This window comes from Choloepus didactylus, chromosome 8 (genome assembly GCF_015220235.1).
Source record: "Choloepus didactylus isolate mChoDid1 chromosome 8, mChoDid1.pri, whole genome shotgun sequence".
In the NCBI taxonomy this organism is placed as follows: Eukaryota; Metazoa; Chordata; class Mammalia; order Pilosa; family Megalonychidae; genus Choloepus; species Choloepus didactylus.
In genome coordinates this window covers 6,147,072-6,173,208 of record NC_051314.1, presented here as the reverse complement: position 1 = coordinate 6,173,208, position 26,137 = coordinate 6,147,072, and the positions used below count along the sequence as shown (strand labels likewise).

The window sequence follows — 26,137 nt, the reverse complement described above, 5'->3', positions numbered from 1 at the left end:
CAGTGGGAACAGAGGATTATTATTGGTGGGTCAAATGGATAACCTGGCTACCTTTTAAAAAATAGGTCCTTCATATCATATACTAAAATAAATTTCACATGGATTAAACAGGTAAATGGAAAAAAAAAAAAAGACCCAGTATGAAATAACAGGAAGCAAACATTTAAAATTATTTACTTGGTAATGAGCTGGGGAAGGCCTTTCTAAATACAAAAGCAAAGGAAGAAACTGTTAAATAGACAACTACAGAAAAGACAAAAGCATCTTTCTGGTTGCCAAAAGACACCATATATACAATCAAAGAGCTCAACCAATTTAGAAAAATATATTAAAAACACATGAAATTAAAAGATGTGGTGGACACTGCTACTCTACATACTTTCTCCATTTCTTCCCAGCAGAGCTCGTGTTTTCAACCAGGTGGAGTCATTTTCCCTCCAGCACCCAAGTACCTGAGGGGAGCACCTGCTTAGGCCAACCCCTCCCAGTGATCGATGCAGGAATGAACTTACAACCCAATGCAGGCCACTGGGACGAGCGGACAACTGCTGGGGCTTTCTGGGGAAAACCTTTCTTTTATCTTAAAAACAGCACCTCTACAAAAGACAGCCTCTCTTCCACTGAAGGTTGTGGTCATGATTAGAAAGCTAAGAATGGCAACTGTCATTTTGCCGCCACAAGAGAAGCAGCCTCAGGATGAAGTCAAAACACAAAGGAGCGGATGGTCACAGGGATTGCTGAGAAACAGCCAGAGCTGCTCAATTAAAGTGGCCATGCAGTCCGTCCTGTGCAGCCGTGAAGGGCCTGTGCCAACTAAGTCTACTGCGGGGAGACTGACCGGGAAAGGCAGGGTGCTGGAGCACTGGCCTGCTTTTGTTTGCTGCAGGACTGCCCAAAGCCTTTAGTATTCTTTTGAATTTCCAAGAGAATATGAAGTGTTTTGAAATTAGTTGATCACAGAAACTCTTCTTTAGCAAGACGCTTCATGGAACTAGTGTTCTGCAAACCACAGGGTGAGAAATGCTGAACTAAACACTAAAGAAAGTACCCTATTTACTGCTATTTCTTGAAAAATCATTAGGAAATCAACTTTTTAAAAAAACTTACTCTTTTGTCTAAAAATCAATCTGCGGTATTTAAATATTCAATTTTACTATGAATGAGTTGTACACTATAGAAATCTTTCAGTTACCTTCAAATCCGCTCTTAGAGAGCTGTAGTCAACTTCAATGGCTTCTTCTTTTTCATATATATCAATTGTTGCTTGGGTACTTTCTACTTCAGTTCCCAACTGAAAAATATATGAAGCCTTCTTATTACCTGAAACAGTGATCACTGCTCCTTCTTCTGTCCCAGGCCCTCCAGTTGCTGCCACCTCACCCAGACTAAAAGCTAAAATTCTTAGGAATGCCTACAAGGCCATGATGGTCTGGCCCCGTCACACTCTAACTTCATTTTGTGCTCATCTCCCCTGTGCTCACTGCTGCGGCCACACCAGCATCCCTGAACCCAGTGGCCCATGTCCCCCTCTGGGTGGCCACTCTGCCTCTGCCTGCACAGACTTTCCCTCCCCACGGTGTCTGCATCGTGTCACCTCCTGCTTCCTCTCCTCACTGGTCACCTTCTCTGAGGCCATCCTTGGCCTGTCCATCTTCAGTTGCAAATTCTCCCACACTACTGTGCTCCATTCTCTTCCCTGCTGTCTTTTTTCTTCAGCATGAATCACTACCTAACATATTTTACCCCCACTAGGAAATGAAGGAAGGGCTTTTTCACGGTAGACATTCATTACTGTATGAATTACTATAAGTGCCTAGGGCAATGACTGACCACATATATTTCAATTTCACTATTCATTACTCTCTGAATGAAGCAAGGAAAAGCAAAGAAGAGACAAACAAGTACTCATTTTTCAGTCAGCTGTAGGCTGGCCTTTGGTGTAATGCTGATACCAAGAACCAAGACGCACAGATTAAGATGATGGTGATGATAATAACGATAATACCCTTTGCTACTCTCTCCCCTTCCTAGATGCCCTCAGCTAAAGCAAAGGTTCAATGAAACTACTTCTGGAGTTAAGTTTACATTTTGAGTAACACATATCTTAAAACAAATTCACACAGAAGTTGAACTTGAATATAAAATGTAATACTGAAGCCCTGAATCTCACAATGTCTGGTTCTGTGATTTGATGCACTGGTTTCTGTTACAAGCCCTGTGAGTCACCTGGTGCTCTGCTACTCAGAGTGTGGCCAGTGGCCAGCAGCGAGGCCTCGGTTAGCAGCTGTGAGAAATGGACTCTCAGGCCTCAAGCTCCCCAGGGGCTTCCTGTGCATGTTAAGATGTGGGCACCGATGACCCAGGACAGCCTCTCCCACAGTATGAGCCTCGTCCACAAAAACCCTGACAGGTGCAGGTAACTCACTTTCTGTCTGAACACCTCCAGTGGAATGGAAAGCTCTCTCAGGTCCTACCTCACGACTGTGGTGAGACAATTACTTGTACCCAGTGTTCAGTCCTCTGGAGAGAGACCCTTTATACCTGATGCCTTTTCTACTTTGGGCTTTATGGAGTATCTCATTCAGTATCACATTACATGGACTCTACTAGGTGTGCCTCCACAGTTCCAATTAGGTGAGTCACCACTCAAGGCACTCCTTCTTCCTGGGAGAAAGCTATTTCCTAGTGGAAGAAATTGGAAATCTTGCCTCCACCCATCAAACCTAGTATTCCCCTTGGACCAGAAAGAACAACTGTGATCCTTCTTCTATTTGAGGAGAATATCGCAGTCCCCAAGCCTGCCCTTCCCAACATGACAGTGTCTGGGCTTTCTTCACCATCCTGGACACTCCTCTCTTAAAAAGCATCATTGCTTTAGGAAGTGAGTGCAATATTCCAGTGTGACAGGACCAGCACCAACTAGAGCAGAACTACTATGTTTTCTTTTTATATAATGATTCAATATTAATCCAGCTTAAGGTCTCAATACCTGCTTGAATGTGAAAGGGAATGTGAAAGTCATGCCAATAAAGAAGTAAATAACTTCACAGTCATGGTGGAGCACGTGGAGAACAAGTTTGAAGGTTCACGGAGAGAACAAGGGGACCAAAGCAGTACATGAATGCTTGACCAATGACATTCACTTAGGTGTCAGTGATTAAAACTGCTTCTTTTCCCCACCCCAAACTATAACAAAACTCTCCTAAAATTACCTTGCCTTTTAAACAGACTCTTTCTTTCTATATTATAGTGAGCATTATTTTTGTGCTTCCACCCACTTCTGCTGGTAACTGGCCCTTCCTCCCCTCTCTCTATACCCACCAGAGTGGACACATGACCCAGATGAGCAAATCAGAGTTTTTCCCTGGGGTTTTTCTGAGAGGAGCAGGGGAGGGTTCTCTTCTGTGGTCAAAATGGAGGTCACAGTTGCAGCCTCACGGGGAAAGGGGATCACAGAACAGAGCCAAGTTATACTAAGCAAAAGAGCCTGACAGCATTCAAGTTCCTGGGCTGAGTTGTGCACGAGACCATCTCCGTTCCATCCCTATCCCTTTACCCCCACTTTTTTCATTTCCTTAAAGCCCTTTGAGTTGAGTTTATGTCACTTGTGGCCAATTTTCCTTACTAACAGTTGGAATGTGATCTTTGCTAAACGGAGAAAATAAAGACTTTTTGAGTATAAAACATAACAGAAATATACTATAAGAAGTGGTAAATATTATTAAGAGAAAGGCTTGTTTTATAAATACTTCATTCTGAAGAATCCGAAGTACCTAAGGCCTCCCCAGAGCTGGAGGGGTGTCTGAGCACCTTGGGGAGGAGGGCGTAGATGCCCAGAGAGAAGAGATTCACTGAGGTTCTCAGGATGATCTCCCAGGTGACTTGAGAGGCAAAGCAAGGAGCCATTTTCACCATCCTCTGGATTAGCTAACTGTAGGATATTCTTTTTGAACTGTACAGTCATATCTTTCCTAACATGAGGGACAGAACTAAGGGCTTACACTTTTAACCAACCTAAAAAGTCCAGGATAACACAAACATGGCAAAAAATAAAGAAAAAGGGAAACAGAGAAATGTCTACCCCCTAGTGGATCTTAGTTCTGTCCTGTGATTACTTAAATGTCTCTTCTTGCCTCCTCCTACACTCTTGCCACCTGGAAAGAACTCAGGTGTGTTTCTCCTGAGAACCACCTGGAAGGACTGGCTGGTAAAGGTGCAAAGCAAGAACCCTCCACGTGCAGAACGATATTAAAGGGTGCAGGGCAACTGCTCACACCAGTGGGCTGCCTTCACGCTGCCTGGGTTCGCTGCGGCTACCTCCCCCCTTCTCCCCCCACAAGAAGGACTACAAATCCAACAGCTTTAATTCCCTGAGTTCTCCTGGGTAGCTAACATATATATAGGCCAGACACTCTGGTCCACCCTGTGGAGCTAAAAGGACAGGAATTAACAAGAGAAATGAACTTCATGAAATGTCCAGTTCCTAGAATGACAATAATTTTGCCTCTTTTCCTTCCTAGAAGAAGATGTCCACCCTTGCTCCCTGCCTAAAGGGGCTATAGAACAAGAGGAAGAATCTGCAGACCTGGGATTTCACTTGACATTCAAAGGGGATTACATTAAGTCCCACACAACTGCACATACATTTAAGTCATTTGCTAGATACCTCCACCTCAATGATGTCATCCAATGACCCCAACAAAAGATTTATTTCAATGTCTTGAACTTTGCAATCAAGCAGTATATTATGCCTCTCCAATCGTTTCTGTTCCAGAGAAGTTTGAATGATTACAACTTCTTTTTGTAATTTCCCTACTTCCCTGTAAATACACAAATATGGAAAAGTGATTATATTTCATTTATCATGTAAAGTTGCACCAAGGAATAAAAATATACAGGCTATAAACTAACATGAAAGAAAAGATCCTTTTCTGTTGAGCACTTCTCGAGTTACCTCATTGATACTTGTAATTTAAACTTGAACACTCTTGAGAAAGGCCATGGATGTAATTAGCTACTCCAAGGGAGTATTTTTCAATAATAAATGTGACTGCTTGAACCAGGGCTAGGAAAAGTACAATGCTTTCTAGTTACCTTATTTTTAAATCTGCTCAATGTTTCAAGCTGCATTTCTCCATCAAATATAAGGTCTGCATTTTAAGAACCTCAAACTAACAGAAATATTCTGTTAGTAAGAGAAACATCTTACCAAGTAAGTCATTATACACCTAATGATCTACAGTTTCTTTACCACCGCCACCACCACCACCAGTGTAATGCCTGCTGTCTTAAAATGAGGGTTGGGGGTTTACCCATTAAAACAATGTGGGATTTTAAAAAGGATCTAGAACCAAGACAAAACCAAAAAAATAAGAACTGTGGTTTTCAAGAATATGAACAGAAACAAAGAAATGATTCTGTTCAAACTAAACACAAGAGTAAAAAGAAATCAAGAGTAGCACTTTAATTCTACCCAGAAATCTTAGGCAAAGAACTTTCTGGCTATATCTGGAAACATATAAAATCTTTGAATAGTGAGGAAAATTGTGAATTGCCAAGAAACTGAGCAAAAATAGAGAGCTCATTCCATTGCTCACTATGGTCGTGCCAATCACAGAGGAGAGCAGATGTCAGCCAGTCGATATTCAAAGTGTCATTGTTGTGTTCATCATCATCATCATAGCAAACACTTACACACAAGTATTCTGTGCCAGGCACAGTTTGAGTGCTGTATGTATGTCAACTTGCTTAATCCTGACACCTCTTCTGTGAAGTAGGCACTACTATTATCCCCATTTAACAGATGAGGAAATTAAACCAGGGCACGTGAGAGGCAGAGCTGGGAGGTGAAATAGGCCATCTGGCTCCAGACTCCACCCCCACCCACTGTGCTGCTGCACAGACAGACTTGGTGGGGCGGGGGGTGTGTGTCTCTGTACAATAGGAAGAACCAGTTTCAAGGGGGATTTCAGGTGAGGGACTCTTTATACAGGTCCATGTTTTCATCCACCAAAAAACTACTGACTATAAACAACTAACCACCTCTCTTGTTTTTCCCCCAAATTAGAATGTTGGAAAGGTATGATGTGGGACCCAAAGCAACAAAGGGTACATATTCAAATAACGAAACTTTCTATCATAAATTGCAAATTCACAGCAAACATCTTTAAAACTATGGTTATATCTTTTAAACCAATGAACTTTTTAATTACCTATCAACAGCCAAAAACTTTTTCCGTTCTTCTTCAAGTTGAGTTTGGACTTTCTCAAGGTCAGAATTCTGAGTGACAAATATATCCTTAAGTTGCTGCCGCTTAGCCATGAGTTCATCCACAATTTGCAGACAATTTTCTTCAACCTGAATGGAGATTATTTGCATTGTAAATTTACCATATTTTGTACTAACAAAGTAAAAACTCATCTTATTATCAATGCAACCAAACCAGTCATTCCAAAATTAACCTACTTACCTGGTGTGTGGTCTGAACCTCTGTTATAGAACATGTCCCACTCACATTCTACACTTCTTGAAAAACTGGTAACCGCTACCTGCCTTCATCCATCACTTTGTATTCATCCCTCAGCTCAATGCCATCTGACTTCTGTTCCTGGTTTTCAACGAAAGTGTTCTTGCTACTATGACCTCCCAACTGGCAACTGTAAACAGACATTTTCCAGACTTTACCCTTTTGACATCCTTCATTACTCCCTGAAACTCTGAGGCTTCTCTGACACCAGCCCTTCTGGCTCATGACCAATGCTTCCGGAACTCCATCCTTGCTCCACTGCTCTTCATTGCCTTTCCCTCTCCCTGGATGATCTCATCAGATGGTTTCAACTTACACCCATAAGCTAGGAATTCTCAAGCCTAAATGTCTCCATTTTTCTACTCACTCTTTGTAACCACCTGCTGATAACTGACATCTACATGTCCCACAGGCACACAAGCTCCACAGGTCAAGAATTTTCTCTCCTTAATCTCTTCTTCCCATTGTTCTTTTCTTGATGAAATCCTCATCCACCAATCACCCAAGTTAGAACCTAGGAGGCATCTGTGGCATTCTCCATGGCCTCACCTCTCACTTCCACACCTGAACTCAAACTCTGTTGATTTTAGTTCAAGTATTTCTCAAATCTGTCCCCCACCCCTTCTCTCATGATTAGGATACTCCAGTGAAGGAAGTCACAATTCCAATAAAGAGAAACTTCAGCATCCATTATTAATTACCTTCTTTAGGTTTTCAATGTCTTCTCTACCTTTCTGGATAGTTTCTTTTAATGTGTTGATCTTATTCTGTTTCTTCTTCAGCTGATTGCGACTATATTCGAGTTGAATATTAAGCAGAGTTTTTTGTTTCTCAAATTCTAATCTAGTATAATAAAGTCAAGCATTACAAAGTGGCAAACAGAATTCTTGAATTCTTTTTTTAAAAGCTTTTTATTGTGGAAAATTTCAAACATATGCAAAAGCATGATGAAACCCCATGAAGTTATCACTCACTTTTAATGATTGGTAATTCATGGTCAATCTTGTTTCCTCTATAACCTATCCAGTGCCCCTCCCCACCACTGGATTAGTTTGAAGCCAATTCCAGACATCACATAATTTCACCTGTAAATATTTTGGAATGTATCTTTTAAAGCATAGTTACTTAAAAAAAACTCAAAAACTATTGTAGCTAAAAATGGTGACGATAATTACTTCATATCAAATTGCCAGTTACTGTCAAATTTCTTGATAGTCCCATTAATTAAAAAAAAAATTGGTTTATCTGAACAAGGACCCACATATTGCATTTGGGTGATATGCTTCTTAAGTCTTTTATAATCTATAGGTTCTTTCCCTTTTCTTTAAGTTACAAATTTTGTATTTATTTTTATTTAGTCAGTCTTTTTCAAATATTTATTCATACACAATCTCCACATTCTGGAATTAAGAATGTGGTTCTTCTTCTAACATACTTTCCTATTTGACAGCTTCATAAATTCCTCATAAAGAGTTCCAGTATCAACTGCAGCTCATTATTTCTATCCTTTCTCCCCCACAAACCCTGCTAACAGAGTCATTTGCTCAAGAAACATTTGAACATCAAGAAGTACTAAATGTACCAGACACTGTGCTAGACACAAAGACAACAACAAAACAACAGCAATAATGAAAATAGAGGGTGATATTTAGTGAGCGTTTACTATGTACCAGACACTGTTATAGATGCTTTAACTTGAATTCACTCACTTGACTTGTATGAATCTGTCAGGGAGGTACTACTGTTATCCCCATTTAACAGAAGAGGAGGCCAAAGCACAGAAAGTTATGGAACTTGTGAAGGCACTGAAGGAAGTGGTGGAGCCAGAAGTGACATGCTAGGGCAGGGCTGCAACAGAATCCCTGTCCTTGACCACTAACCACACTACCATAGGGAAAGACTAAGAACAAATCCTTGAAGGATTTTTTTCTGTTGGAGGAGGCAGACATACTGACTACGTACAAGTGGAATGCTTCTTTACTTGGCTCCTGGGACACAGCACTGTGCTGGCTTTCCTCTCCCCTCACTGACTTTTTCTCCAACTACTGACCTTCTCCTGGGATCTCTTCTCTTTCCTACCTACAGGCATTGCCTTGGTGAACTTATCCAGTCACATGACTTTACGTACCATCTGGATGCCAACAATACCAAAATTTATACTTCCAACTTGGACCTCTCCCCTGAACATCCAACTTCTATATTCAACTGCCTGCTCTATATCTCCAGCTGGAGGTCTGTTCTAGCTTGCTAATGCTGCCGGAATGCAAAACACCAGAGACGGATTGGCTTTTATAAAAGGGGGTTTATTTGGTTACACAGCTACAGTTTTAAGTCCATAAAGCGTCCAAGGTAACACATCAGCAATCAGGTACCTTCACTGGAGGATGGCCAATGGCGTCTGGAAAACGTCTGTTAGCTGGGAAGGCACGTGGCTGGTGTCTGCTCCAAAGTTCTGGTTTCAAAATGGCTTTCTCCCAGGATGTTCCTCTCTAGGCTGCAGTTCCTCAAAAATGTCACTCTTAGTTGCACTTGGGGTATTTGTCCTCTCTCAGCTTCTCCGGAGCAAGAGTCTGCTTTCAACGGCCGTCTTGAAACTGTCTCTCATCTGTAGCTCCCGTGCTTTCTTCAAAGTGTTCCTCTTGGCTGTTGCTCCTTTTTAAAATGTCACTCACAGCTGCACTGAGTTCCTTCTGTTTGTCAGCTCATTTATATGGCTCCACTGATCAAGGCCTACCCTGAATGGGTGGGGCCATGCCTCCATGGAAATATCTCATCAGAGTTATCACCTACAGTTGGGTGGGTCACATCTCCATGGAAATCTAATCAGCACCAAAAAGTCTGCCCCACAAGACTGCATCAAAGAATATGGCTTTTTCTGGGAGACATAATACATTGAAACTGGCACATTCCACCCCCTGGACCCCAGAAAAATATATTCTTTCCAAACACAAAATACATTCATCCCACAACAATATCACAGAAACTTAAATCATTTCAGTAACAATAGTTAAGTACGAGATCCCATCAAAATCAATTATAGGCGTGGTCGGTCATAAAGTATAATTCTCCTTTAGTTATGGATCTGTGAACTTAGAACAAATTATGTGCTCTCAATATACAAAGGAGGGACATTTGTAGGATAAACATTCCCACTGCCATAAGGAAAAACTGAAAGGAAAACAGGGTTCACAGGACCAAAACAGTTCCTAAAACCTGCAGGACAAACTCCATTAGATTTCAAAGTCTGAGAGTCATTAACAGAGCGACATTCAATCCTTGGGGCTTGAGACAGTGGGAGTCTAACATTTCCTAAGGGCCTTTACAGCAGCCCTTTCCTCTCCAAACGCTGGGTTGAGTGCTCCAACATATCCACACACTGGGGAGACCACCTCGGCTCCACCCTCCTCAAACATCGGGGCAGCACCTGGATTCCCTTCCATCTCTGGGGCACATGCTCAACCCCTTCAGAACAGTGGGGTGGCAGCCAGGCTCTCCCCAATTCCCTGGGAATGTTCCCCACCCTTTTTGGGGCCTGGGGTGGAAAAACTCTTTTGGAACATTGAGGTGGAAGGCCCACCCTCAACCTCCGGGGCAAACTCACTCTTTCCATGCATGTGGGCCACTCTGCTCTCCCAGCCCGAGACCTCTTGACTCCAGACCTCAACCTCCATGGCTCTGTCTTTGAAGAAATTTTTCCTTCAATTTCTTCCTTGTCTGTCGCCTCCAGTCCAGACCACCAGCAGCTCTGTCTATAAAGATCTTGCAAAAATTCTCTTGACTTCACATGAAGCACACAGGGGTCAAAGCCGTCAGACAACAGGACTTTCCACAGATCCTTTCTGCTTAACTCCTTCTCCAATCTTGGCCTGGATTGAAATGGCGGCTGGGTTCCAAGTTTGGTTACATCCTCATGTTGGGCTGTAGCTTATGGGATTCCGATTGCTGATGTGTTACCTTGGACACTTTATGGCCTTAAGACTGTAACTGTGTAACCAAATAAACCCCCTTTCATAAAAACCAATCCATCTCTGGTGTTTTGCATTCTGGCAGCATTAACAAACTAGAACAGATTTTGGTACCAGGAGTGGGGTGCTTTTGTTGCTGAGTTTGCAAATACCAAACATGCTGGAATGGCTTTTTAAATGGATAAGGGGAAGATTCTTGAAGAATTTTGAGGCGCTTGATAGAAAAGGCCTAAACTGCTTTGAAGAGACTGTTTGTGGAAATATGGACTCTAAAGATACTTCTGACAAGGCCTTGAACAGAAATGATGACAAGTGTTGTTGTGAACTGGAAGAAAGGTGATCCTTATTTTAAAGTGGCAGAGAATTTGGCAAAATTGAGTCCTGGTGTCAGATGGAAAGAATTGAAAGAGACAACCTGGAATACTTAGCCGAGGAGATCTCCAGACTACATGTGGAGGATGTACCCTGGCTTCTCCTTGCAGCTTATAGTAAAATGCAAGCAGAGAGAGATCAACTTAGAACTGAACTCTTGGGTTCAAAGAAAGCAGAAGCTGATGGTTTGGAAAATTACGGGCTTCCAGGGGGTGGAATCCCAGAAGCTATGGCCCAACACGAAGATGTAACCAAACATGGAACCCAGGCGCCATTTCAATACAAGCCAAGATTGGAGAAGGAGTTAAGCAGAAAGGATTTGTGGAAAGTCCTACTGTCTGATGGCTTTGACCCCTGTGTGTTTCATGCAAAGCCAACAGAATTTTTCCAAGATCTTTATAGAAGGAGCCGCTGCTGGTTGGGACCGGAGGAGAAAGACAAGGAAGAAATTGAAGGAGAAATTTCTTCAAAGACAGAGCCATCCCCCTACGTGGGACCCAACTCCCAGGGTTGTAAATCTCCCTGGCAACGCAGAGTATGACTCCCGGGGATGAATGTGGACCCGGCATCGTGGGACTGAGAGTATCTTCTTGACCAAAAGGGGGATGCAAAATGAGACGAAATAGTTTCAGTGGCTGAGAGATTCCAAATGGAGTCAAGAGGTCACTCTGGTGGACATTCTTATGCACTATATAGATAACACCTCTTAGGCTTTAATGTATTGGAATAGCTAGAAGTAAATATCTGAAACTACCAAACTCCAACCCAGCAGTCTGGACTCCTGAAGACAATTATATAATAATGTAGATTACAAGGGGTGACAGTGTGATTGTGAAGACCTTGTGGATCACACCTCCTTTATCTAGTGTATGGATGAGTGGAGGAATGGGGATAAAAACTAAAGGACAAATGGGGTGGGATGGGGGGATGATTTGGGTGTTCTTTTTTCACTTTTATTTTTTATTCTTGTTCTGGTTCTTTCTGATGTAAGGAAAATGTTCAGAGATAGATTGTGGTGATGAATGCATAACTATGTTATCATACTGTGGACAGTGGATTGTATATCATGGATGATTGTATGGTGTGTGAATGTATTTCAATAAAACTGAATTTAATAAAAAAAAAAAAAAAAAAAAAAAAGACAGAGCCATGGGGTTGAGGTCTGGAGTCAAGAGGCCTCGGGCTGGGAGTGCGGAGTGGCCCACATGCATGGAAAGGGTGAGTTTGCCCCGGAGGTTGAGGGTGGGCCTTCCACCTCAATCCTCCGGAAAAGTTTTGCCACCCCAGGCCCCAAAGAGGGTGGAGCACATTCCCAGGGAATTAGGGAGAGCCTGGCTGCCACCCCACTGTTCTGAAGGGGTTGAGCATGTGCCCCAGAGATGGAAGGGAATCCAGGTGCTGCCCCGATGTTTGAGGAGGGTGGAGCCGAGGTGGTCTCCCCAGTGTGTGGATATGTTGGAGAACTCACCCCAGAATTTGGTGAGGAAAGGGCTGCTGTAAAGGCCCTTAGGAAATGTTAGACTCCCACTGTCTCAAGCCCCAAGGATTGAATGTCGCTCTGTTAATGACTCTCAGACTTTGAAATCTAATGGAGTTTGTCCTGCAGGTTTTAGGAACTGTTTTGGTCCTGTGAACCCTGTTTTCCTTTCAGTTTTTCCTTATGGCAGTGGGAATGTTTATCCTATGAATGTCCCTCCTTTGTATATTCGGAGCACATAATTTGTTCTAAGTTCACAGATCCACAGCTAAAGGAGAATTATGCTTTAGGACCGACCACGCCTAAATTGATTTTGATGGGATCCTGTACTTAACTATTGTTACTGAAATGATTTAAGTTTCTGTGATATTGTTGTGGGATGAATGTAATTTGTATATGGAAAGATAATGTCATTTTGGGGTTCAGGGGGTGGAATGTGCCAGTTTGAATGTATTATGTCCCCCCAAATGCCATTATCTTTGATGTAATCTTGTGTGAGCAGACCTATCAGTGTTAATTAGATTGTAGTTCTTTGAGTATTTCCATGGAGATGCACCCCACCCAGCTGTGGGTGATGACTCTGACTGGATAATTTCCAAGGAGGTGTTGGCCCGCCCACTGGGTGGGTCTGAATTAAATTACTGGTGTACTGTATAAGATCAGACAGAAGAAGCAAGCTTGCTACAGCCAAGAGGGACACTTTAAAGAAAGCACAGGAGCTGCAAATGAGAGACAGTTTGAAGATGGTCGTTGAAAGCAGACTCTTGCTCTGGAGAAGGTGAGAGAGGACAAATACCCCAAGTGCAACTAAGAGTGACATTTTTGAGGAACTGCAGCCTGGAGAGGAACGTCCTGGGAGAAAGCCATTTTGAAACCAGAATTTTGGAGCAGACACCAGCCACGTGCCTTCCCAGCTAACAGAGGTTTTCCGGACACCATTGGCCATCCTCCAGTGAGGGTACCCGATTGCTGATGTGTTACCTTGGACACTTTATGGCTTTAAAACTGTAACTGTGTAACCAAATAAACCCCCTTTTATAAAAGCCAATCCATCTCTGGTGTTTTGCAGGTCGGCAGCATTAGCAAACTAGAACAAGGTCAAAGACCTCTTCAACTTAACAACTAGAAAACACAATGGATAATTGACCAGAAGTAATAAGAGGGTTTATTAAAGTTCCAAGATGTTAGAGCAATCTAAAAATTGATACCATTTTTCTATACCAGTAGATGTCAACTAGAAAAATATAAACAATATGAGTTAATAAGAACACACAAGATCTTTACTGGATAAAACTTAAAAATTCTAATACAGGATGAAGATGGTTAGAATACATGTAGAGACATTATATGCTCTTGAGTGGGATGACTTAATAATTTGAAGATGTCATTCCCCCCAAATAAACCTATAAATACAATGCAATCTCAATCAGAATTCCAGTTAGATTTTTATGAAAAAACTCAATAAATATGATAGGCAGAATTATTTAGAAATGAAGTATCGTGAAGGTCAAAGAAGACTTCAGAACAAGGAATATGACCAAGGATAAGGGGTACTGTACAATAATAAAGAGATTAATTCAACAAAAAGGTATAATGAGGAGAGGACTGTGGGAAGACAGTGAGTAGGAAGCTCCAGGAATTGGTCCTTCCACCAAAAGAACAATTTAAATGGCTGCAACTATCTGAAACAACTATATGAAACACTGCAGTCTAGTGGAACACTGTGCAGCCTCCAAGGAAGAGCTGGAGGAAAAGGCTGGCAAACTGTGGTAAAGACCAGTGAATTTCACTCCCAGTGTAGCAGCTATCATTGCCCATTCCCTAATTGAGTGGCAGGCAGCAGTGGAGACTGCAGCCCGGGCTCCTGGTGCAGCTTGCTGGTACTAGGGTGGGTTATAAGGACCGAGTCCTCCAAAACATAGGGGTATATGATCTTATCTCTGATAGCTGCTTATATATATATATATATATATATATATATATATATATAATGCAATTTTGAGATATGTTCACACAGCAGAGAAACCATTTGAAGTATACAATCACTGGTTCACAGTATCATGATAACTGCTTTTGATCAGCTACTTTAGATTGCTGGGGGGCCAGCTCTGAGGGTGGTCAGTGTTCCAATCCCCTTCAAGAAAAAGCAGCAGAGGAGTCTAAAAGAGGTAGAACCTCCTTCCCCTTCTTTTCTCTTTCTATTCCCCAGCAGGGAGCAAAAATAGTTTGGAAAAGTAAAAACTGATGGATCTATATCTCAACAACAAACAAATATACTAACAAAAACCTAGCAAAGCCAGGGGAGTGGGAGAACTACATTTCTAGAGTTACAACAACATAATGCTCGGAATGTCTGCTTCTCAACAAAAAATTACAAAATACACAAAGAAACAGGAAAGTATGTCCTATTCATAAGAAAAAAAGAATTAGCCAGAAACTATCCCTGAGGAAGCTCATACATTGGAGCTATTAGTCAAAAGCTTTAAGTCAACTCTCTTAAATATGTCCAAAGAACTAAAGGAAAGTAAGAAAACATTGTCTGAACAAAATAAAGAGATGGAAATTGCAAAAAGGCACCAAAAAGAAATTTTGGAATTGCAAACAATAGTAACCAAAATGAAAAACCCATCAGACAGATTCAATGGCAAATTTGAACAGGCAGAAAAGATCAGTGAACCTGAAGATAAGAAAATTGAAATTATCCACTGGGAGGAACAGAAAGAAAAAATAACAAGTAAAATGAACAGAGCCTGAGGGACATGTGGGACACCATCAAGCATACCAACAAACACATCATTGGAGTCCCAGAAGGACAAGAGAGAGAAAGTGGTGAAAAAGGTTCTTGAAGAAATAATGGTTGAAAACATTCCAGCTCTGATGAGGACATGAACAGACAGATCCAGGATCTCTACAAACTCCAGGCAGGTTAGGGTTAGACTCTACAAGATTTACACTAACAAATATAGTGAAGTTGTCAAATTCCAGAGACAGAAGATTTTTTTTTTAATTTAAATTCAGTTTTATTGACATATATTCACATACCATACAATCATCCATGGTACACAATCAACTGTTCACAGTACCATCATATAATTATCCATTCATCACCCCAATCTATTTCTGAACATTTTCCTTATATCAGAAAGAATCAGAATAAGAATAAAAAATAGAAGTAAAAAAGAACACCCAAATAATCCCCCCCCATCCCACCCTATTTTTCATTTAGTTTTTGTCCCCATTTTTCTACTCATCCATCCATACATACACTGGATAAAGGGAGTGTGATGCACAAGGCTTTCACAATCACACTGTCACCCCTTGTAAGCTACATTATTATACAAATCGTCTTCAAGAGTCCAGGCTATTGGGTTGGAGTTTGATAGTTTCAGGTATTTACTTCTAGCTATTCCAATATATTAAAACCTAAAAAGTGTTATCTATATAGTGCATAAGAATGTCAACCAGAGTGACCTCTCGACTCCATTTGACATCTCTCAGCCACTGAAACTGTATTTCATTTCATCTTGTACCCCCTTTTTGGTCAAGAAGACATTCTCAGTCCCACGATGCTGGGTCCAGATTTATCCCTGGGAGTCATATCTGGCATTGCCAGGGAGATTTACACCCCTGGGAGTCAGGTCCCATGTAGGGGGGGAGGGCAGTGAGTTTACCTGCCAAGATGGCTTAGCCAGAGAGAGAGGGCCACATCTGAGCAACAAAGAGGTGCTCAGGGGGAGATTCTCAGGCACAATTATATGCGGGTTTAGCCTCTTCTTTGCAGTAATGAGCTTCATAAGGGCAAGTCCCATGATAGAGGGCTTGGCACATCAAACCATCAGTCTTCAATGTTTGTGAGAACATCAGCAACAATCCAGGTGAGGAAGTCCAACACTTCTGCATTTTCCCCCAGCTCCTCAGGGGGACTCTGCATATATATTTTTATTCTCTGCCCAAATTACTTTGGGATGCATTGCTATTTCACTCTAACCTATATAAACCTACCATATCTCACTTCCTATTCAAAGTTCCATGTAATTGTGGTGTTTGAACAAACTGAGTATAGAAGTTAAACTGTAGAAAATATAGATCCTGCACCAAATGAACATCTCTTCCTTTGGTTAGAGACAGAAGATTTTGAAAGGAGTAACAAAGAAGCAACTTGTCACATGCAAGGGATCCTCAATAAGATTAACACTGGATCTCTCATCAGAAACCAGAGGAAATTAAGAACACTGGTAATAGCACTGACATAGGAAAACAGAAAATCTTATATTATAGTACTTTTTGTTTGTACCTGCTTCTCTCCCTTCCAATGTCTGAACAAGCAAATCTGTAAAATAACACTTAAATCTATGTTAACTGACAATGTATAAAGATGTAATCTGAAACAATAACAATATAAAGGGGTAGGGACAGAAATATGTAGGAGCAGAGAGATTTGTGTATCACTGAAACTAGGTTGGTATTAGTCGAACTACATTGTTAGTAGTTTAAGACGTTGTCATTACAAAGGTAACCTCCTAGAAAATAACTAAAAAGTACAGAGCAAGGGAAAGAAGGAAATCAAAATGGTACCCTACAAAACAGTAGTTAAATACAAAAAAGGCAGTAATAGAGTAACTGAGGAACAAAAGTTAGCAGATGGAAGAAAACAGTAAAGATTAGAGTAGAAAAAAATGAAATAGAGAATAGAATCAACAAAACAAAAAGTTGTGGTGCTTTTTTTTTTAAGATCATTAAAATCAACAAACTTTTAGCCACACTGACAAAGAAAAAGAGAGGACACAAATAACCAAAATCAGAAATGAAAGTGGGCCCCTACCTCACACCCTACACAAAAATTAACTCAAAATGGGTTAAAGACCTCAACATATGAGACAGTACCATAAAACTCCTAGAAGATAATGTAGGGAAACATCTTTAAGACCTTGTATTAGGCGGTCACTTCCTAGACCTTACACCCAAAGCACAAGCACCAAAAGAAAAAATAGATAAATGGGAACTCCACAAACTTGTAAGTTTCTGTACCTCAAAGGAATTTGTCAAAAAGGTGAAGAGGCAGCCAACTCAATGGGAAAAAATTTTTGGAAACCATGTATCTGACAAAAGACTGATATCTTGCATATATAAAGAAACTCTGCAACTCAATGACAATAGTACAGACAGCCCAATTATAAAGTGGGCAAAAGATATGAACAGACAGTTCTCTGAAGGGGAAATACAAATGGCCAAGAAAACATGAAAAAATGTTCAGCTTCACTAGCTATTAGAGAGATGCAAATTAAGACCACAACGAGATACCATCTCATACCAATTAGAATGGCTGCCATTAAACAAACAGGAAACTACAAATGCTGGAGAGGATGTGGAGAAACTGGAACTCTTATTCATTGTTGGTGGGACTGTGTAACGGTTCAGCCACTCTGGAAGACAGTCTGGCAGTTCCTTAGAAAACTAGGTATAGAGTTACCCTTTGATCCAGCAATAGCACTTCTTGGTATATACCCGGGAGACCTGAAAGCAGTGACACGAACAGACATCTGCATGCCAATGTTCATAGTAGCAATATTCACAGTTGCCAAAAGATGGAAACAACCCAAATGTCCTTCAACAGATGAGTGGATAAATAAAATGTGGTATATACACACGATGGAATACTACATGGCAGTAAGAAGGAACGAGACCATGAAACATATGATAATATGGATGAACCTTGAAGACATAATGCTGAGCAAAATAAGCCAGGCACAAAAAGGGAAATATTATATGCTACCACTAATGTGAACATTGAGAAATGTAAAATAAACGGTTTATAATGTAGAATGTAGGAGACCTTGCAATAGATAACAATTAGTGAAGGGGGAATAATAATCTAATAAGAACAGATAAGTTACCATGGGTAAATTTAACGCTCTGGGAATGCCCAGGAATGACTATGGTTTGTTAATTTCTGGTGGGTATGGTAGGAATAAGTTCACAGAAATGTTGTTATCTTAGGTTATCTGACTTTTTTATTCCTTTGCTGGGTTATAGTCTATACATTTTCTTGGGGTAGAGTAGGAACATGCTGGAAGCAATGTAATTATTTTAGGTTAGGTGTCTTTTTCTTATTCCCTTGTTTTGGTTTGTTTGAAATGTTCTTTTATTGTATGGTTTTTAAAATTTTTTTATATAGTTAATAATTAATTAAAAAAAAACAATGAAAAAAAAAATACTCAGAGCCCCCCTGAGGAGCTGGGAGAAAATGTAGAGGTGTTGGGCTTCCCCACCTGGATGGTTGCTGATGTGCTCACAGACATTGGGGACTGGTGGTTTGATGTGCCAAACCCTCTATCATGGGACTTGCCCTTGGGAAGCCTGTTGCCGCAGAAGAGAGGCTAGGCCTGCTTATAATTGTGCCTAAGAGTCTCCCCCTGAATGCCTCTTTGTTGCTCAGATGTGGCCCTCTCTCTCTAGCTAAGCCCACTTGGCAGATGAAATCACTGCTCTCCCTACTACATGGGATCTGACACCAAGGGGTGTAAATCTCCCGGCAACATGGAATATGACTCCCGGGGAGGAACCTAGACCCAGCATCGTGGGATGGAGAACATCTTCTTGACCAAAAGGGGGATGTGAAATGAAATGAAATAAAGTTTCAGTGGCTGAGATTCCAAAAGGAGCCAAGAGGTCACTCTGGTGGGCACTCTTATGCACAATATAGATAACTCTTTTTAGGTTTTAATGAATTGCAGTAGCTAGTAGTAAACACCTGAAATGATCAAACTACAATCCAGTAGCCTTGAATCTTGAAGATGATCGTATAACAATGGAGCTTACAAGGGGTGACAATGTGATTGTGAAAGCCATGTGGATCACACTCCCCTTTATGCAGTGTATGGATGGATGAGTAGAAAAATGGGGACAAAAAAAACTAAAGGAAAAATAGGGTGGGGGGGGTGGTAGAATTTGGGTGTTACGTTTTTACTCTTAACTTTTTATTCTTACTTCTATTCTTTCTGGTGCAAGGAAAATGTTAAGAAAATAGATCGGGGTGATGAATGAACAACTATATGATGGTAATGTGATCAATGGATTATATACTTTGGATGATTGTATGGTATGTGAATAAATCTTAATTTAAAAAAAAGACATGAAAGTGGGGACATTACTACCGACTTCACAGAAATAAAAAGAATTATAAGGGGGTACTATGAGCAATTATATGCCAACAAATTAGACAACCTCCTAACAATGAAAAGTTCAGGACCAGATGGTTTCATTGCTGAAATCTATCAAACATTTAAAGAAGATTTAACACCAATCCTTCTCAAACTCTTCAAAAAAATAAAAGAGGAGAGGTCACTTCCTAACTCATTTTATGAGGCTAGCATTACCCTGGTACCAAAGCCAGCTAAAGACAGCACAAGAAAAGAAAATTACAGACCAATATCCCTTGTGAATATAGATGAAAAATCTTCAAAAAATACTGGCAAATCCAACAGTAGGATTGAACACCATGACCAAGTGGGATTTTATTTCAGGAATACAAGGATGATTCAACATAAGAAAATCAATCAATGAATACACCACATTAATAAAAGGAAAAATACATTATCATCTCAATTGATGCAGAACAGGCATTTGACAAAATCTAACATCCTTTTAAGATAAAAACACTGAGAAAACTAGGAATAGAAGGCAACTTTTTCAACATGATGAAGGGCATTGGCCAGTTTGAATGTATTATGTCCCCCAAAACTCCATTATCTTTGATGTAATTTTGTGTGGGCAGAGGTATTTAGTGTTGATTAGGCTGTAATTCTTTGATTGAGCGTTTCCATGGAGATGCGACCCACCCAGCTGTAGGTGATAACTCTGATTGGATAATTCCCATGGATGTGTGGCCCCACCCATTCAGCATGGGCCTTGATTAGTTTACTGGAGCACTACATAAGCTCAGACAGAAGAAGCAAACTTGTTACAGCCAAGAGGGACACTTTGAAGAATGCACAGGAGCTGAGAGAGGAACTGCAGTTTACAGAGACATTGTGGAGATGGCCTTTGGAAGCAGACTTTTGCTCTGGAGAAGCTAAGAGAGGACAAACGCCCCAAGAGCAAGTGAGAGTGACATTTTGGAGAGAAGCTGAAGCCTAGAGAGGAACGTCCTGGGAGAAAGCCATTTTGAAACCAGAACTCTGGAGCAGATGCCAGCCATATGCCTTCCCAGCTAACAGAGATTTTCCAGACACCATTTGGCCATAAGACTGTAACTATGTAACCAAATAAACCCCCTTTTATAAAAGTCAATCCATTTCTGGTGTTTTTCATTCTGGCAGCATTAGCAAACTATAACAGGCATTTATGAAAAACTCCCAGCAAATTATCATACTCGATGAACGACTGAAAGCTTTCCCTCTAAGATAAGGAACAAAACAAGGATGCCTGCTGTCACCACTATTATTCAACACTGTATTGGAAGTTCTAGCCAAGCAATCAGGCAAAAGAAAGAAATAGAAAGCATCCAAATTGGAAAGAAAGAGGTAAAATTATCCCGATTCACAGATGACATGATTCTAAATATTGAAAACCCTACAGAATCTATAAGAAAGCTACTGGAACAACTAAACAAATTCAGCAAAGTTACAGGATACAAGATAAACATACAAAAGTCAGTTGGGTTTCTGTACACCAGTAATGAACAATCTGAAAAAGAAATCAAGAAACCAATTCCAATTATAATAGCATCTAAAAGAATAAAATACCTAGGAATAAATTTAACCAAGGAGGTGACTTTTACACTGGAAACAACAAAACATGAAAGAAATTAAAGACCTAAACAAATGGAAAGGTATACTGTGTTCATGGATTAGAAGACAATATGCCTAAAGTGATCCATGAATACAATGCAATCACTGTCAAAATTCCAGCAGCCTTTTTTGCAGAAATGGAAAGCTGATCCTCAAATTCATATGGAATTGCAAGGAGCCCTGAATAACCAAAATGATCTTGAAAAATAACAAAGTTGGAGGGCTCAGAGTTCTTGATTTCAAAACATACTACAAAGCAACATTAATCAAAACAGTGTAGTACTGGCATAAGGGCATAAGTATACACATATAGATCAAAAGGAATAGAATTGAGAGTCCACAGATAAGTGCACATATGTCTATGACCAGCTGATTTTCAACAGTGTTGCCAAGTCCATTCAGTGAGGAAAGAATGGTCTCTTTAACACATGATACTGGGACAACTGTAAATTTACATGCAAAATAATGAATGTGGACCGCTACCCCTCACTATATACAAGAATTAACTAAAAATGGATCAGTGATCTACACAAAAGAGTGAACACCATAAAGTGCTTCCAAGAAAACAATATGTTTAGGACCTTTTAGTAGGCAATGAATTTTTAGATTTTACACCAAAAGCATAAACAACAAAAGAAAAAAATAGAATGGACTTATCAAAATTAAAAACTTTTGTATGTTGAAGACACTATCAAGAAAATAAAAAGACAACCTACAGAACAGGAGAAACTATCTAGAAACCATGTATCTGATAAGGACTTAATATCCAGAATACCTAAAGATCTCCTACAACTTCACAACGAAAAGACAAAAATTCCAATTAAAAAATGGGCCAAGGAGCTGAATAGATATTTCTCCAAAAAAGAAATTCAAATGGCCAATAAGTATATGAAAATATGCTCAAAATCATTAGCTATTAGAGAAATTCATTAGAATGCAAATTAAAACCCCAATGAGATACCACTTCACACCCACTAGAATGGCTATTATTAAAAAAAAACAAACAGAAAATAACAAGAGTTGGTGAGGATGTGGTGAAACAGGAACCTTCATGCATTGTTGCTGGGAATGTAAAATGATGCAGCCCCTGTGGAAAAGTTTGGTGGTTCCTCAGAAAGTTAAACATAGAATTACCACCTGACTCAGTAATTCTACTCCTAGGTATATACCCAAAATAATTGGAAGCAGGGATTTGGAGAGATATCTGTGCTCCGAGGTTCACCACCTCATTATTCACAATGGCTCAGGGGTGGAGGCAGCCAGGGTGCCTGCTGGCGCATGAACGGATGGACAAGGAGTGGTGTGTCCGTGCAATGTATTATCATTCAGCTGCAAGGGGAAATGGAATGCTGGCACATGCTGCAATATGGTGGTCCCTGGAGGTGTCATGTTGAGTGAAATAAGCTACATATGGGGTACAAACACTTTGTGATTTTTCTTATGTAAAATACTTGGAATGGGCAAATTCATGGAGACAGAAGGTGAAGGGATGGCTGCCAGGGTTGGGAGGAGGGCAGGAGGGGTTACTGCTAAATGAGTATGAGTTTTGAGTTGGGACGATGACAGTGGTCTGGAAATACTGGCGAAACATACAGTATTGTTAATGTTCTTAATGTGCAAGAATTATCCACTTAAAATGGTTAAAATTTTATTTATGCTATGTATATTTTACCACATTTAAAAAGAAATAAATGATTTTAAAAAAGGAAAAAAAAAAAACAAATCTTAAAGATCAAACCCCTTCCTATAGTCAGAGATGTTCAAGTCACCAGGAGGCATCATAACTTCCATTAGCCTTCTTTGGAGACTAAAACTGTGGCGCTAAAAGCGTTTCCCTGGGAAAGAAATATATTCTCTACAAAACCAAAGTAACAGTGTAAAGATGGGAATGATTTCTTGCTTAGTAGATGTACTAACGACCAAAGCATTTTGTTGAAAACCTAAAATAAATAAAAATAAGATTAAAAAAAGAGAGAGATTGTTCATCCACCATGTTAACAACTTGGCAGTGTCTGCTGAGGTTGGAGATGGGCAGACCCTGTGACCTGCAGGTTCACACCAGATATTCTCTCTACAGACTGGTTTGTATGAATGACCCAGGAAGCCTTCATTGCAGCCAAAGTGGAAACATCCCTGTTCCAGTTCATATCATGCAAAAATTCACCCTAAACTTAGCAGCTCAAAATACTCATTTTATTATGCTCAGGGATTCTCTGGGTCAGGAATTAGGACAAGACTCAGTGGGGATGGTGTTTCTCTGCTCCTTGATGTCTGGGGCCACAGAGGGGAAGGTTGGATGGCTGAGGTAAATCAATGGTTGGGGGCTGGAATCATACAGAAGCTTCTTCTGGTAGTTGACGTTGGCTGCAGGATGGGACCGCAGTTGGAGCTGTCAACAAGAAAGCCCATGAGGCCTCTTCATTTAGCCTGGGCTTCCTTACAACATGGTGGTTTGAAGCTCCAAAAGCGAGTGTGTCAGTAAATAAGGCTTTATTTATTCCTGCCCCCCAAATCATTCAGCATCACTTCCAGCACATCCTTGTGGTCAAAAGCCTGTCACGGGCCCATGCATAGGGATATAGACCCCATCTCTCAGTGGAAGGAGTGTCAAGGTTGTGCTCTGGATGTGCATATGGGAGAGGAGAAATAGCTGCAGCCATCGCTGGAAAGTACAAATGGCTGCAAACCCAAAGGCCCATCATCAGGAGAACAGACTGTTCAGACCATGGAGTAGTACACAGCCATAAAACAAACTACAGCTACATGAAAGTATAATGAAAAGCAGAGAGAAGGCGTTAGGAAGGATGATCATGGGGTTGTTTCAACTGTGCAGGCGTGAGGAGGCTGGTCTCTATTTCTTGACCTGGGCTATAGTTTGCTTCATAGCAAGTCATTAAACTATACATGTTTTAATAACAGCTTTATTGAGATATTATTCACATAACATAAAATTCACCCCTTTAGTGTGAACAATTCAGCGGTTTTAGCATTATTCACATAGATGTGTGTTTTAGTTTCCTAGGCTGCTTAAGCAAATATCACAAAATGGATAGGATTACTAAGCAACGGGAATTTATTCACTTAAGTTTTGAGGCCAAGAAAATGTCCAAATCAAGGCATCACCAGGGTGACACTTTCTCCCCGAAGACTGTGGCATTCTAGGGCTGGCTGCCAGTGATCCTTGGTTCCTCTGTCACACGGCAAGGTACATGATGATGTATCCTGGTCTCTCCCTTTTTTTCCAGGTTCCACTGGTGTAGCTTCCGGTGGCTTTCTCTCTCTGTGTCTGAATTTCATTCTCTTATAAAGGACTCCAGTAATAGGATTAAGACTCATCCTGATTGAGGTGGGACACACCTTAATGAAGTACCCTCATCCAAGGGTCCAACTCACAATGGGTTCAGACCTACAGAAATGGATTAGATTTAAGAACACGTTTTTCTGGGGTACATACAGATTCAAAGCACTACTTTCCACCCTTTGGGCCCCCAAAAGACATGCTTTTTCTACATGAAAAATACATTTATTCCATCATAATATCCCAAAAGCCGTAAGTCATTTCAGAAACAATCTTGGTACAAAGTCTCATCAAAATCAGTTGTAAGTGTGGCCCAGTCTGGGGCACATTTCATCTCCAATGTGGACCGGTGAAACTTAGAGAATAAATTTATCTGCTTCCAATATACAATGGAAGGACAGGCATAGGATAAACATTTCCATTCCTATAGGGAGAAACTGGAAGGAAAACAGAGTCATGGGTTCCAAACAATTCTGAAGCCCAGCAAGGCAAAGCTCCATTAGATGTCATGTATGGAATGATGTTTTGTCCTCCACACCTGATGAAGCAGCAGCCCCACCCCTTCTAAATGTTTGCCAGAATTCATGCTCTCCCAAACACTGGGGTGAAGGCGCCACCCTCTTAAGTGCACTGGGGTAGTGGCTAGACTCTCTGCAATCCCTGAGACACATGCTCCATCCTCTGAGAACACAGGTGAGGCAGCACTCTTCCTGAGCAATAGGGAGGAAGGCCCACCTCTCCAAGTGCTGGGGCACACTCACCCTTTCCACACTCATGGATGGGCCCGCCCTGTTGGCCCAAGAAGATGTCTTCAGCTTCCATGGTTCTGACCTTGAAGTGATTTTTCTTTCAATTTGTCCCTTCTCTGTCCCGTTTTTAGTCCAGGCTGGCAGTGGTTCCATTCATACAAATTACACGAGAAATTTGTTGATTTTGCATATACTACACAGGTGTCCAAACTATCAGATGGCGGGACTTTCCACAGATCCCTCCTGGATAACCGCACATCCAATCCTGATTTGCACTAAAATGACTGACTGGATCCATATTCAGTTAAACCCTCACATGGAGCATTATTCGCTGGGGACTTGCTTTCCAGAAGTTCAGAATGTTCCAAACCATCAATTTCTGGTTTCTTTGTGCCCAGTTCAGTTCTCAGCTAATCCCCTTCTCTCACATTTTACTATAAAGCTGCAAGGAGAAACCAGGCTGCACTTTCCACATTTAGCTTGGAAATCTCCTCAGCTAAATATCCAACTTTATCACTCTCAAGTTCTGCCTTCCAGCCGACATCAGAATTCAATTTTGCCAATTCTCTGCCAGTTAAAAATAAGGACTACCTTTCTTCCAGTTTCCAATAACGCATTCATCATTTCCTTCTAAAGCCTCATTGGAAGTACCTCTAGCATCCATATTTCTACCAACAGTCTCTTCAAAACAGTCTAGGATCTTTTTATTAAGTACCTCACAATTCTTCCAGCTTCTACCCATTACACAATTCCAAAGCCGTTTTTTCTACATTTTTGGTATTCGCAATAGCAGCACCCCACTCTTCTGGTACCAGAATCTGTTTTAGTTTTCTAGGCTGCTTAAACAAACACCATGAAATGGGCTGGGTTAAACAATGGGAATTTATCCGCTCACAATTTTGAGGCAAACAAAGTCCAAATCAAGGCATCATCAAGGCAATGCTTTCTCCCTGAAGACTG

The 26,137-nt window shown here is 40.8% G+C and overlaps 2 protein-coding genes across 3 annotated transcripts in view; one reads left to right on the top strand and one right to left on the bottom strand.

Annotated features, from left to right (window-relative positions):
* Window positions 1-4,939, top strand: part of FAM118A (family with sequence similarity 118 member A) — a 39,298-nt gene extending 34,359 nt beyond the window's left edge. Inside the window, exon 11 of the transcript XR_005218385.1 lies at window positions 4,521-4,939. The gene's annotated coding sequence lies outside the window, so the exon portion shown is untranslated. The remainder of the gene's footprint in view (window positions 1-4,520) is intronic.
* The window catches only part of SMC1B (structural maintenance of chromosomes 1B), a 134,888-nt gene that overhangs the window by 8,009 nt on the left and 100,742 nt on the right, over window positions 1-26,137 (bottom strand). For both annotated transcript variants that reach the window (XM_037846362.1, XM_037846363.1), the window contains exons 16-19: window positions 7,229-7,370; window positions 6,213-6,358; window positions 4,667-4,820; window positions 1,193-1,291 (exon numbers count right to left, since the gene is read on the bottom strand). In XM_037846362.1, the coding sequence (XP_037702290.1) occupies window positions 1,193-1,291; window positions 4,667-4,820; window positions 6,213-6,358; window positions 7,229-7,370 (541 nt within the window). The remainder of the gene's footprint in view (window positions 1-1,192; window positions 1,292-4,666; window positions 4,821-6,212; window positions 6,359-7,228; window positions 7,371-26,137) is intronic.